This window comes from Bidens hawaiensis, unplaced genomic scaffold, assembly GCF_021521415.1.
Source record: "Bidens hawaiensis isolate Kalapana, Puna unplaced genomic scaffold, B.hawaiensis_p1.1 tig00006484_1, whole genome shotgun sequence".
Classification (NCBI taxonomy): Eukaryota; Viridiplantae; Streptophyta; class Magnoliopsida; order Asterales; family Asteraceae; genus Bidens; species Bidens hawaiensis.
Genome location: NW_027491435.1, coordinates 250251 through 264799, shown reverse-complemented (window position 1 = coordinate 264799; position 14549 = coordinate 250251). Strand labels below are relative to the sequence as shown.

Below are 14549 nucleotides of genomic sequence, written 5' to 3'. Positions count from 1 at the left end.
GAATGATGGAAATAATGTATAGGGCCAAGGTCCATCTTGGGTAATTTTGTATTAAGGGAACTAATGGCTAATAAAAAAATGCGATAATGGTAAAAAATGAACCGTTGTGATGATATTATCCACTTATATGAGGATGAAGGTCGTGCAAGTGTCACGCTTGATGGTAATTGGGGAGACTCATACCCGTGAATTCGGGTTAAATGCATGAGAAGTCTCCATTTAAAAAATCAAGCAAATCTGGTGACTCCAAAAAAGAAGGGAGCGACCATATCGCGACACGTAGAATTTTTATATTTTCATTTATATATATTATAGATACAGAGACATCAAATTATATACATTTAATAAAATAATTTAATATTAAATATATATTTACACTAAAAATTTATTAAATACTTATCGCACCAAATGGCGTTAAAGAAAAACTTAATGCATCAAATAACATTTATAATATTAAGCTTTTAATCTTTTAAGGAGTTAATAAAATACACCAATATCCCAATTTCAAGTTAGTATCCTAAAAAGTTATGGCATACCTATAATATAAATTAGACCCCACGAGTTTTCGGCTTTAGTAGTAGCCCGATTGGTTTTTTTACGAAAGGCCATTGGTTGGAGCCTCGGCGCCATGGGGGGGGGGGTTTCCTGAGTTGGACTTGAAGCGTCAAATAATGAGGAACGGTTAAAATCTCATCATAGACTTATAGGTAAACTTAGGAAAAATAATAATAAAATTAAACACTTTATTAAGAACAGTTGTGTATGTAAAAAAAAAAAGGAAAATATCAATTGTTGTGGGGCCAATTTTATTCAATGTCAAACGATAAGATATAATGTCAAACGAAAATCATGATTCAATTTGTAACTTAAGGTACTCCATCTTTGCTTCATGAGTCGTTGGAAACATAAAAGCTTCACGATATTGCTTTTTGGTTAAGACATTCAATGCTTGTGAATACTTTTTAGAACCTTTTTTGAAATCAGGAAAAGTGAGGACAATGTTCATGCAATCTTATATTGTTGGAGATTGACTATTCGACGAGTATTTTGTTGTAAAGACATCCACTGCAACATCTAGTTTATCCTCAATATTTGAAATTTTACTCTTGGTTGAGCGGTTGATAACATTTTTAGACTTCTTCCTTTTACCCAAACTACTTTCAACAATAGTAGGAAAAAGAGGCTCTTCATCACCAAAATGCATTCCATCACCAAAATTGATTCCATCTCCCATGCCCTCTATATATTCTTCACGTGGAACATCGTCTGGATTGCTATTGTTTTGAAATTGTACCGGAGTCATAGTCTGATCTCCAACGGCAACACAATCCCGAAACAAAGGAGCATAATACGTCTCGTATATGTCCAAATTTGTGTCCTTAAATTTGGCAAACTCTTTATCAACCTACAAGATAAACGGATTAATTTATGGATTTCACGATGCAATTTTAACTACACATAATTAAAAATAATAGTAGAACCTGCCTTTATTTTCTCCTCCCACCACTCAGGTGATGCATCAATTAAGCTTCTTGTCCCACCGATTCCAGTTTCAAGCCTCACTAAGCGGTCATAAAGCTTCCAATCTTTTTTCATGTTGTCCCATTTGTTTTTAAGGGGGCGTTTGGGATTCCTTATTTATGGTAAAAATGCCTTTTTGTGATAAGTTAAAAAGGTCTTATGGCTTTTTAATAAGGAGTTTCCAATAAAGTGTTTGGATTAGCATAAGACAATAAGTTATTTTTTTAAAAGTGTTTGGTTTAACTTATTCATTTAAATGACCAAAAGGGACATAATTTAGCAATGGGGGAATGGAACTTGGAAGGGTGTAATGTGTATTCTAATCTTATAAGGAGATAAGTTAGCAAACTCCAACTTATTGAAAACCCTTATTTTGGCTTTGTTGACAAGGAGAAATGGAAAAGGCCTTATGTGTCCCAAACACTTTGTTAACATAAAAAGGACTTATTGAACCATCATAAGTTACAAGGAGAGGAAAATAAGGAATCCCAAACACACCCTATGTTGTTTTTTATCAAAGTTTTTGCCAGTTTTTTCCTTCATGGTTTTTCCTAAATTTCCCCACCCAACCTTATTGAAATGAGTACCGGGCCTATTCCCTTGTCTAAGTTCAGTCAAGCAAGCATCGATAAACTCCATGAATGTAGCATTATCCTATACGATTTTTGGTTTATTCTTTTTATTTGATGTTTCACAATCAAAAGCATTAGAGTTGTTTCCATCTATTATCTGATAATAACGCAATACCACAATTCAACAAGATAAAAAATTATCAAAACTTTGTAACAAAGCAACATCATGCTTTCGGCATCTTGCTTCCATAAAATATAATTGCAAATTCTTAATATTAACATTAGAAAAAAAAAGGAAAAACAAGCATTACTATGTTGAATTAATAGAACTGAATATACGACTAGGGTCTTCTATTATTATTAATACTATGGTATGGTGATAACAATATATAAAGTCAATAACAATATATAAAGCCAAATAAAAATATATGTGATAAAGTCAAAAGTGATGGCGTAATACAAAAGCTAGAACAAGAACAGCAACGAGAGAAAATAAAAATACTTGCAGCTTCCGATCGGCTTGCAACGAGAGAACAAAGAAGAACAGCAAAGCAAAACATAGGAGAATAATGAACGTCATATAATTATATTTAGGATTAGAGTAAAGGGTGGGTAGATTAGTAGTTTTCCAATCAAAAAGCCATAAGTATTTTTGTAAAGCTAAGATTTGGGCTTTTGGAAAATAGGTTTTTCAAGCCAATCAAAAAGCCAAAACAAAAGGACTTTTGCATTTACCAAACACCTTATTGGCTTCTTGAAAAAACCAATAAGTCAATAAGCAATTTTCGAACCCAATCCCAAACACCCACTAATTTGTTCAATCATTCGGTAAAGCAGCCACAAGGTCGACAAAAGTAAACGTAGAATGTGAAAAAAGGAGAATGTAGTAGGGCGTATGCTGATTTTGATAGGAAAAAGACCTTTTATATTAAATTTATAAAAAAGGGCCCAACCGGGTTCGAACCGGTGACCTCTTGATCTGCAGTCAAAAGCTCTACCACTGAGCTATAGACCCTGATGTTATATTAAATTCGTATGTACTATTGATAAAATATAACTAAAATAAATTGAATTGGATAATGTAAGCTTTATATTAAGAAAATCAGAGATATGTAAGCAATAATAATTACCAAAAAAGTCCAATACTATAATGACAACATTGTCTTCTTCAGTGATGTTGAACATGGTTTAGAGCATTCTCAATTGCTTTATGTTGTTAGATATGACAGAAGAAAGCATTGACAAAGACGATAAATTCATATGACTTACTCGTTGACAATATGTAACGTATGTGTTTTACAAATATTTTATGAATTAATTTGAACATTTAAAATACTTCTTCATAAACAGTCAAACTTTATATAAAACCATGTAAAGAAATTTGAAAGTTAAAGGTTTACACAATTAAGAGTGCACAAATGATATACTCGAACAACGCTGACAAAAATACACATGGTTTAAGTAGCTCAATATTATACTCCAACACAAATCTTCAATAAACTTGAAAGCGACAAATTCCAATCAAATCTTTCACTTTGGAAAAGCCAGTTTTTTTAAGGGAGAACTACATTTGTGAAATCAATTCTAGACAGCTTACTGACTTACTAGCTTTCACTCGTCAAAGCTCATATGCGAGATGCTGAGCACTTGAATATATTACAACGAAATTCATATGTGGTAGTTACAACCAAAATCGGAAAATCGGAAAATATGTTGGATAACATAATAAAAATTTGTAGGTCTCAAGATGAGTAGCAACAAGGCAGCCAATTTAGTTAAGCTCATAACATGGTGGTGGACATACAAGTTCAATCCTACTATTGTATGGGCGTATGTCAATCATTTAATACATTGCACTGACAGAATCAGAGAAGTGTCCATTTCAAGCAAAATATAATGTGAGTTTGGGATATTAATGAACTGAATCGAAATTAGCAGGTTTTAATCTTTATATATCCAGCCTCATGAAGAATATATTGGTAAGAGGCATTGAACATATTTTTGGCTAAATATTTTTAGTCAAGATTCAGGCAATTGTGCAAACAATGCAAAATAACAATAAGTTGTAAATGGAAGATACCGTTGATTGAAAATTAGGCACATCTGTGGCTACATCAGTGTTTAAAGGTAACAATTAGCTGTTAAATATATGATGAAATGACAGGGGAAAATGAATTGGACTTATCTTTGCAACTTTCTCGGTTCACTCGTTTAGAGTGGCAATTGAAAAAAATGTTCAGAAATTTATAAACATGAATGATCAAATGGATTGCGCTAAATATCATTTTCGTTTGGAGTGCCACAATAAACATATTACCAGCAACAGAAACACTGACAAAAAAACATGTATCAACTTAAACTCGATTTGAGTAAATTGTGAACTAGTCTAGGAAATAGATGATCATTTACCACTTACATGCGGTTGGGATAACCAGGTATTAAATCTTCTCTTGGTGCAATTTACCGACCACGTAGGTTGGCTCGATGATGGAAATACTTGACAATCTAAAGATATTCACGTGTTCTATGGCCCATAAAAGAATATTTGAATTCGTTTTTCCTGTGAGATTGCCATTAGAGATGATTAAATCCGCCATGTTCCTTTGGATAAAACATAGAAAAAATGCAACATTTGCACGCTCTCTCGCTAGCTCCTTACTAGCTTTGCTTCCTAATAAGTACCCACCCCCAAAAAGATAAATCATATATATATATATATTGAAGAAACACAGATCCACCCCTCAAGGTCTAACACGTTAGTCCAAGGGATATGATTAAGTATTTCCCACGATGAGTTATAAAACCTTCTTGGCGCAGGCGAGTATATCCTGCAAAACAGGACACCGTGAGCTCGTTACGAGGAATGAGGGGCATTCTCTCGTAACCACCCTCCGGCATGAGAATCATTACTTGATCGTACAAATATATGTTATTTAGTAGTAATGGTAGAGAGTGTATATCCTTTACCGTTTGGAGGTCCCTTGGTATTTATAGCCTGAGGAGAGAGAATATGGTCAACTACTTTGTCAGGTTTTCCACCAATAATATTCACCAACCGTGCGGTCATGGAGGTTGGTGGAAGTTGGTCGGCATCATGGGCCTTTTGACATGGACGTGTTGTACTGTTTTGTACCGTCCTTTATGTGTTGTCCAATCCCTATTGGCTGGGTGTTATTTCCCATGTAAATTGTTTCTTTTTGTCCCATGCTGGTGAGGACTTTTGCGCTATCATTCCCTAGGTGTCAAGGGATGTTTATTATATTGGGCTACAACCTTGGCGCCATGCATTATGTTTGATGTATACTATGTCCGCCGTTATTAGGGCGCCAAGTGTTCCGCCCGGCGCATGAGTTAGCCTTGATCTGGGTGTTGTACTTGATTAAATGGGGGGGGTTGATACCCTACCTCTACAAGTCCCCCTAGTCCGTAGTTGCCCGTCATAAAGAAAGAGGGCTATAGACTTATCATGGGCTTTTGGTTGCTAATTTTCTTTTTAGTCGTTCATTTTCTGCTTGCCTTTTACCATAATTGCCTATTTGGGTGTTTGGTAAATGAAAACCATTCTACCTGGCTGATGGCTATTTGGCAGGCATTAAGCAGCCTTGCCGATTATGGAGGGTGATAATTGATAATCATCCGTTGGCGGAGCCTATTTTTGACGGGTGATAGTTGATAATCATCCCATGGCGTAGCCTTTTTGGCGGGTGATTATTGATAATCGTCCCATGGCGTAGCCTTATTCTGGCGGGCGATAATTTGACAATCATCCCATGGCGTAGCCTTTTTCGGCAGGTTATTATTGATAATCATCCCATGTCGGAGCCTATTTGGCGGGTGATTATTGATAATCGTCCTATGGCGTAGCCTTATTCTGGCGGGCATTATTTGACAATCGTCCCATGGCGGAGCCTATTTTTGGCGGGTGATTATTGATAATCATCCCTTGGCGGGTGATTATTGATAATCATCCCATAGCGTGGCCTTATTCTGACGGGCGATTATTGATAATCATCCCATGGCGGAGCCTATTTTTGGCGGGTGATTATTGATAATCATCCCATGACGGAGCCTATTTTTGGCGGGTGATTATTGATAATCATCCCATTGCGTGGCCTTTTTTGGCGGTTGATCATTGATAATCATCCCATTGCGGAGCCTATTTTTGTCGGGTGATTATTGATAATCAACCCTTAGCGTAGCCTTATTCTGCCGGGCGATTATTGATAATCATCCTTGGCGGAGCCTATTTTTGGCTGGTGATTATTGATAATCATCCCATGGTGTAGCCTTTTTTGGCGGGTGATTGTTGATAATCATCCCATGGCGGAGCCTATTTTTGGCGGGTGATTATTGATAATCATCCCCATGGTGTAGCCTTTTTTGGCGGGTTATTATTGATAATTATCCCATGACTGAGCCTATTTTGCCAATACTTGTCATCGTTTCATGCAAATTGATGACGTGCTATTGGGCGGGAAGAGGTGAATTAAATGCAAGTCAGTTAAATGATGGTTTGACATGACAGTTTGACGACGGGTGCCCTTCAGTGCAGCTTTTTCTCCTGTGTCAGGCGAGTGGGCGAGAATCCCGGTGACGCGCCCATATGTAACACATTTCTACTGTCAAATTGTTAGCGTGTCGCCTGGCGATTGGATCACATGTCTTTCATCGTTTCTGCACCCCTTCCCTTCATTTATTGTGATTAGTATAAAAGGAGGGGACACTCCTTTGGGATTTCATTTCTCATCCAAGTTTGCATATTTTCCACCGTTTCTTTCTTGAATCTTTTGCTTCTTTTTATGGCCGAATCATCTCAAAATCCAAAGGTGAATTAGAATAACAATACAATGAAGTTTGCGGTTGTCGTATGGCTCCCGAGGATTTCAACAATATGGTCAAGGTGTATGGCCTTGGACCTGAGTTCGAGCCTGAATTGCCCCGTTTGGGACAGACGGCTCGCCAGGCTCCTGCCGGCAAGATTGCCGTGTATAAGGAGTATTTTCTTTTGGGCAACTTTCGTTTGCCCATCACCCGATTTCTTCTGGGTGTGTTGGATGCATTTGGGCTGCACCACAGCAAGATTCATCCACTTGGAATGGCTCGCCTTCGCCATTTCGAGTATACTTGTCATTGTCTTGGCATTACGCCTACGGCTGACAAGTTGTCGGCCTTTTACCGGTGGCGTTTCTCCCAGGGGTGGTACAATTTGTTTACCCGTCCTGGCGCCAATGCCATTGCTTCAGAAGCACCGCAGAGTTTGCACGAGTGGAAGAGCATTTTGTTCTACGTTTTTGTGCGTGTGGTTCCGCACGCAATGCATTTTACGGACATGAAGGAACTTGCTGAGCCTAAAATGGCCCCCTATTTTGGGACCGAGTGTTTACCAATTTACAGGTAAGCCTTTCTCCACTCCGCATTACTCAGAGCGTGTGTTGGTGCTACTTGGTATGCGTCGTATTTGGGAGGATGCGACGAAGGTGCCGATCATCCTTAACGGCGGTCAAGGTTAGTATTTTATTTGTTTGTATTCCTGCTTGGTTACTTTGGCGATCTAACATTGTTCCTTGTTTTCAGAGGTGGAGGATCTCATGCTCCTCCTGCAACCCGCGCCACAGGGCACTAAGCTATTGCACCGGAGGGAGTTAGGTCCTCGTGAGGAGCCTATCCTTGTGAAGACTGCCCGTAACTTTGTGTTTCCTCTTCCTATGGGACGGTCATTGCCTCCGCGACCACCCCCACCTCCCAGTTTCGTTAACCCACATGAGGGTATGTTTCTAAACACTTCTTGCTGATAAATGCTTTTCTTTATTTGTCTGTTATCTAATGTTTGATTTGCGTTTTTCAGGTAAACGGTCTAACATTGTGTGTGTTCCTAAATGCAGTGGTAACACCGCACAAGGAAGTGGTGGGGAGGCGGTTGTGTCTCCGATAGTGTAGGTTCCCAGCCGGATCTACACGAGATATCTCGTTCTACGTAGATGCGGAATCCCTACGTAAGACGTTACGAGCGTAGAAGACGATACGATTAAACACAATCGAACACACGTTACAATAAACAAATACTCGTTATATTGCAACCTTAAACACGTGATATTAATCACTGATTACAGGACTCTCTGACTCGTAAACTCGAATAATAAAACTTTTTTTTTGTTTGTTGTTATTGATTAAGCCGTAACCTAATCAATATATAACACGACAACTTCGCCTGGCATGTTCAGGCGAAGTTGTCGTGTTATATATTGATTAGGTTACGGCTTAATCAATAACAACAAACAAAAAAGAAGTTTTATTATTCGAGTTTACGAGTCAGAGAGTCCTGTAATCAGTGATTGATATCACGTGTTTAAGGTTGCAATATAACGAGTATTTTTTTATTGTAACGTGTGTTCGATTGTGTTTAATCGTATCGTCTTCTACGCTCGTAACGTCTTACGTAGGGATTCCGCACCTACGTAGAACGAGATATCTCATGTAGATCCGGCTGGGAACCTACAATTGGTATCAGAGCTTTTGCTCGATTGTGTGGTTCGGGATTATCACGCGGGTGTAGAAATCGTTCCGTTCGACTATTCGCGGGACGAGTTTTCTGAGTTTTTGTGTTATACTCACCTCCTACAATCATAAACAACCCATAACACCTTCACAAACCTCGTAAAATCCAGAAATCTAACCTGCATATTCATCGTGTTCATCAGGCGAAGTTGCCGTCACTGTTCGTAGGGTTTCAGCGAAGATATAAGGTTAAGCGAAGTTATCCACAACTTCGCCTACCTTCTCAAGTTCGCCTGTATCAGCGAAGTTACCCACAACTTCGCTTACTTCACAAGTTCGCTTACCTTAAGCGAAGTTATCTACAACTTCGCCAAATCAGGCGAATTTAAAAAGAAAGCGAAGTTCAGAATCAGCGAAGTTAAGACTTAAGCGAAGTTATCCACAATTTCGCCTACAGTACTGTTAAAAATAAAATTTTTATTTTTCGGGTTTCTGTGTGTTTCGTGAAAGATGTCTTCAATCAACATTACGGAACTAGTTAAGATGGAAGTGGAAGCGGGTTCGGCTACAAAGGCACCGAAGATGCTTAAGAAAACCGATTATGTAGCGTGGAAAGATCGTTTTGAACAATATGTAAAGTACCAAGATGCTAAGATGTGGGTATGCATACAAGATGGTTACATTCCACCTACTGCTGAGTATGAGGGTCGTGATCAGATAAAGAAATACAAAGAGATGGAAGAAGAAGAGAAGAAAATGTATGAGGCTGAGAGCAAAGCTCATGCAGCGATTACTATGGCCCTTCCACAAGAGATTCTTCACACCTTCAGAAAGTATAAAACTGCTAGAGAGCTTTGGGAAGCACTTGAAAACCTTTTTGAGGGTAATGTGGGAATTCGTGCTTCAAAGATTAAACTACTTAAAACCCAATTCTCGGTCTTCAAGTACTTGAAGAATGAATCACTTGATGATATCATCACGAGATATTATCATCTGATGACCGAACTCAACAATTATTCAATTGCTTACAAAGAAGATGAAATTGTTGAAAAGCTTCTTGATGCTCTCCCACCGAAATGGGAGATGTACACTGTGTTGATGAGAGAAGACAAAGACTTTGCTGACTATGACCTGGAAACAGCAGTTAACAAGCTACGAACTTTTGAACTAAACATGGTTCGAAAAGAGACACCTACTGATCAGGTTCAAGATCCAGGAATGTATGGTGCAAAGGTTAATACAAGTTCAAGTTCGAAGTCTGATTCGTTTGCTTACTACTCAAAGGGAGAGTCGGGCGCTAACTCAACATCTGAAGGTCATGTATCTCTCAACATGAATGGTGATGTATGCTTTGTAGCTGGAGGATCAAATGCTTCTAACCCTCAAGCAACCAAGAGTAGTTTTACCCCAAGTGTTTTGAACAACAACTACTCAAGGATGCCCATGAGTGTTAAATCTACTGAACAGCAGTTTGCTCTCTATGCATCCTTTATTGCTTCGTATGAAAATTACATTCAGGGTAAGATTGTTGATCCAGCAATATTGAAGGAAGACTATGATCAGATCAATGCTAATGATCTGGAAGAGATGGATCTGCAGTGGCAGATGGCGATGATTGTGAGAAGGGTTAAGAGGTTTATGAAGAAGACAGGAAGGAAGTTTGTTGGTGAGCGACCAGGGTTAGACAAGTCAAAGGTGCGGTGTTACAACTGTCAACAGAATGGCCACTTTGCGAAGGAGTGCACGAATGAAAGAGTTGAACGTAGTCAGAACAGGTCGACACACCAGAAGGGGGGTGGTAATGATAATAGAGCCATGATTTCCAGACAGAATGGGGAATATAACTGGAATCTGCATGACGAAGAAGTGTTCGAACAGGCCAATATGGCGAACATCGAAACTGCAGATACTGAGGAAGTGACTGGCGAAAGTGAAGCTTACATGGCAGAGGCTCAAAATGAAGCTTGTATGGCAGATGTGAAAGATCAGCTCACCGAGGTAAGTACTAAACTCCCTTGCACTAAGTGTGAAAATCTGTCTGAACAATTGACAACTATAACTGATCAGTATGTTAGTTTGGATGCTCAATTTAAAACCTTAAAAGAAGAACATCATTTCACTAAAGCTAGAGAAAATAGTTATAAAGTAAAAATAAAATCTAGCTGAAAAAATTAAAGTAATTGATCTGAGCTATGAAGTGTTAGAAGAAAAAACCAAACTAATAGCTGAAAGGGATAAACAGATAGCTGATCACCAGGTGAAAGTGGTGGAACTTAACAGGAAACTTGAGAAATTTAGAAATTCCACCGCTATACTTGATCACCTCGTTAGTGATCAAGGTTCCCCAGTTAAAAGGGGAGGAATTGGATATCATGAAGTTCCGCCACCGTACAATCATAATTACACTTATGATCCTAGTAATCAGAAATCTGTTGATGTTGATTATAGTCAGACAGTTCCGGTTAAGGTAACTAGTAAAGAACCAGAAGTTAGTAAAGGCGAAACAAGTAAGTCTGTTTCGAGTGTTAAAATTTCTGCTCCTAGTCCTGTCTCATCAAACTCGGACAAGTCATCAGAGTCGAGTGAGACAAAAGAAAAGGCAGTATTACCAAAAAGTGGAGAGAAAAATAAAACAACTGGAAAGAAATCTCCACTAAACCCGTATGTTCCACCATATGTGAGACAAACGGGCAGTAATGCAGCCTCATCATCTAAAACAACTGTTGAAAAGAAAGTTGAACACAGGAGTTGTTTCAGATGTAATCAATTAGGACACCTATTTGCTGATTGCCCTCTGAAGCAGAGATTCAGAGGTGTGAGGCCTTCAAAAACTGAAAACAGATATAACAGTAACTATAATAGTGGTAAAACTGAAAACTCATCAAAGTTCAGAAATTGGACTAATTCAGGTTTTCAATAAAAAAGATCTCAGTTTTTCACTGCTAACAACCAAACCATAAGTAATAATTCACTTAATTCTAGAAGGTTTGGATGGCCTCATAGTCAATCTCCAAGAAGGTATCCTTTCAGGACTTACAGAAACTATTCTGATACTAACTTTGGACAGCCAAGGTACGGGATGTATCGACCCAAGACCAATAGGTCTTGGGTCCCCAGATTTTAATCATCTGCTTTAATTGTGCAGGAACAGTTGAACAGGGCTGCAAACAATCAATGGGTTGTGGATAGCGGCTGTTCCCGGCACATGACGGGTAACAAGAAATTGTTACACGATTGGAAACCTGTTCAGGGAGGAAGAGTGAGTTTCGCTGGAGAGAGCGGTGGTAGGATTACAGGAATTGGGACGGTGACTAACGGAAAGATGACGTTAGAGAAAGTAAATTTTGTTGAAGAACTGAAGCACAATCTGCTGAGTGTTTCGCAGATTTGTGACAAAGACTACACCGTGCATTTCACCAAGAATGAAGCGATCGTGCTATATCTTGGTTTCAAGATACCAGAGGATTGGATTGTTATGAAGGCTCCAAGAGAAAAGAATACGTATATAATGGACATGAGGTCGACTGAGATGACCACAGAAGAATCGTGTCTTCTGTCGAAAGCAACTGAATCGGAGTCCGAATTATGGCATAGGAGAATGGGGCATATTCATCTTCGAAAAATGAACTACCTTGTCAAGAATGGGCTTGTGCTGGGTGTTCCCTTGAAGAATTTCAACTTTGAAGACCAATGCTTATCGTGCAAAAAGGGAAAGCAACATAAGAAATCCCATCGCACCAAGAAGGTTAACTCAATTGTCAGTACCCTAGACTTACTTCACATGGATCTCTTTGGTCCCGTGAATGCAAAAAGCCTAGGAGGAACATCGTACTGCTTGGTGATCACTGATGATTTCTCTTGATACTCTTGGGTATATTTCCTGAAGTCAAAGGATGAAACGGTTCAGATGGTGATAAATTTGATTACCAAAGTTGAGAACATTATGGGAAAAAGAGTTAAATACATCAGGAGTGACAATGGGACTGAGTTCAAGAACTATCAGATGGAGCTCTTCTGCTTACAGAAAGGAATCGAACATCAGTTCAGCGCTCCGTATACTCCGCAACAAAATGGAGTGGCTGAGAGGAAGAACAGAACGTTAATTGAAGGAGCCAGAACCATGCTGGCTGATTCGAAACTTCCTGTGGTGTTCTGGGCTGAAGCTGTTGCAACAGCCTGTTATATCCTTAATCGAGTGTTAACCGTTAAAAGATTAAATAAAACATGTTATGAACTTATGCATGGGAGAAAGCCCAACTTGAGTGGTCTTGAACCATTCGGGTCCCCGTGTTCGATATTAAAGGCAAATTCTAAATTTGGTGAAGTAGCTGACGAAGGAATCTTAGTCGGATACGTTGTTGGGACTCCCAACAGACGAGTCTTTAATACATCGTCCAGCAAGGTTGAGGTGGTCTGTAACACTGATATCACAAGTTACAAATCACCAAAACCAAGCACGGGACCCGCTGGGGTTTTCGACTATGATAGACTTTTCAAATCTTTTAATATACCTTATTTGGATTGTGCAGAAGTAGATGAGAGAATTGCTTCGAAGATGATTTTTGATGAGGAAGACAATTATGTGCAAAGACCGAAGTATGATGAATGTCAGCCTTCCTCATCAAAAGCTGTCAATACCCCTGCTGCCTCTACTGAAGAGGAATTTATCAATCCGTTTAACTCTCAACAACAATCACACACTGATGAGCTACCTTCGAACCTGGAAGACGATCTAGATGTCAGTGCGGTTCCGACTACGAGAGTTCACAAAAATCACCCATTGGAGAATGTGATAGGTGATTTGTCCGACGGTGTACAAACAAGACAAAGCTTGAATGAGCACACCTGTTTTTATACAAGCATTAAAGATTCAGGCATAATCAACGAATGCTTGTACACCTGCTTCATCAGCCAGATTGAACCAAAGAACTATCAAATGGCTCTCAAGGACAACTCGTGGGTCGAAGCCATGCAAAAAGAATTAGCCCAGTTTAAAAAGATGGAGGTATGGAACTTGGTTGCAAAACTAAAGAATGTGCATGCGATTGGCACAAAATGGGTCTTTAAATGCAAGAGAGATGAGAAAGGGATTATTATCAGGAATAAGGCGAGGCTGGTTGTAAACGGTTTTAATCAGCAAGAGGGGATTGATTACAATGAGGTGTTTGCTCCTGTGGCAAGATTGGAGGCCATTCGTTTGTTTTTGGCATTTGCTACACATAAGGAGATGAAGGTTTTTCAGTTGGATGTGAAGAGTGCTTTCCTTAACGGTAAAGTCGATGAGGTTGTGTACGTTGAGCAACCTCCGGGTTTTCCTGACCCAGACTTTCCCGATCACGTATACAAGCTAAGTAAAGCACTGTATGGACTACATCAGGCACCTCGTGCCTGGTACTCAACGTTATCCGACTACTTGCTTGAGAATGGTTTTGAAAGAGGAAAGATTGATAGCACATTGTTTTTTAAGAGAAAAGGGAGCGACTTTCTACTGGTGCAAGTCTACGTGGACGACATCATCTTTGCTGCATCAAAAGCCGCCATGTGTCAGGAGTTTGAGGCCGTCATGAAGAAGAGATTTGTAATGAGTGCTATGGGTGAACTAACATTCTTTTTAGGACTGCAGGTTGATCAGAAGAAAGATGGGATGTTCATTCATCAGACCAAGTATGTCCATGATGTTCTCAAACGCTTCAAGATGGAGGACAGCACTCCATACGATACTCCAGTCTGCGTCAACCACAAATTGGGTGCTGATTCATACAACGATGCAGACGTGGACCCAACTCAATATCGGGCAATAATAGGTTCTTTAATGTACTTAACTGCTTCTAGGCCTGATATAATGTTTGTTGTTTTTCTTTGTGCTCGCTTTCAGGCAAACCCAAAGGAATCTCACTTGAAGGGTGCGAAGAGGATTCTACGGTATCTCAAAGGCAAGCCAAAGCTGGGGTTGTGGTACAC

At 39.3% G+C, this 14549-nt stretch overlaps 1 protein-coding gene and 1 non-coding gene across 2 annotated transcripts; both read right to left on the bottom strand.

Moving 5' to 3' along the window:
• Positions 1-1012: 1012 nt before the first annotated feature.
• On the bottom strand, positions 1013-1596 carry LOC143632572 (uncharacterized). The gene is made up of 2 exons (XM_077101057.1): positions 1486-1596; positions 1013-1405 (listed from the first exon to the last, which is right to left on the bottom strand). Exons 1-2 carry the CDS (start codon positions 1594-1596, stop codon positions 1013-1015), a joined length of 504 nt encoding a protein of 167 aa, XP_076957172.1.
• Positions 1597-3036: 1440 nt separating this feature from the next.
• On the bottom strand, positions 3037-3108 carry TRNAC-GCA (transfer RNA cysteine (anticodon GCA)). Its single transcript has one exon. It is a non-coding gene; the product is annotated as a tRNA-Cys (tRNA).
• Positions 3109-14549: the final 11441 nt, after the last annotated feature.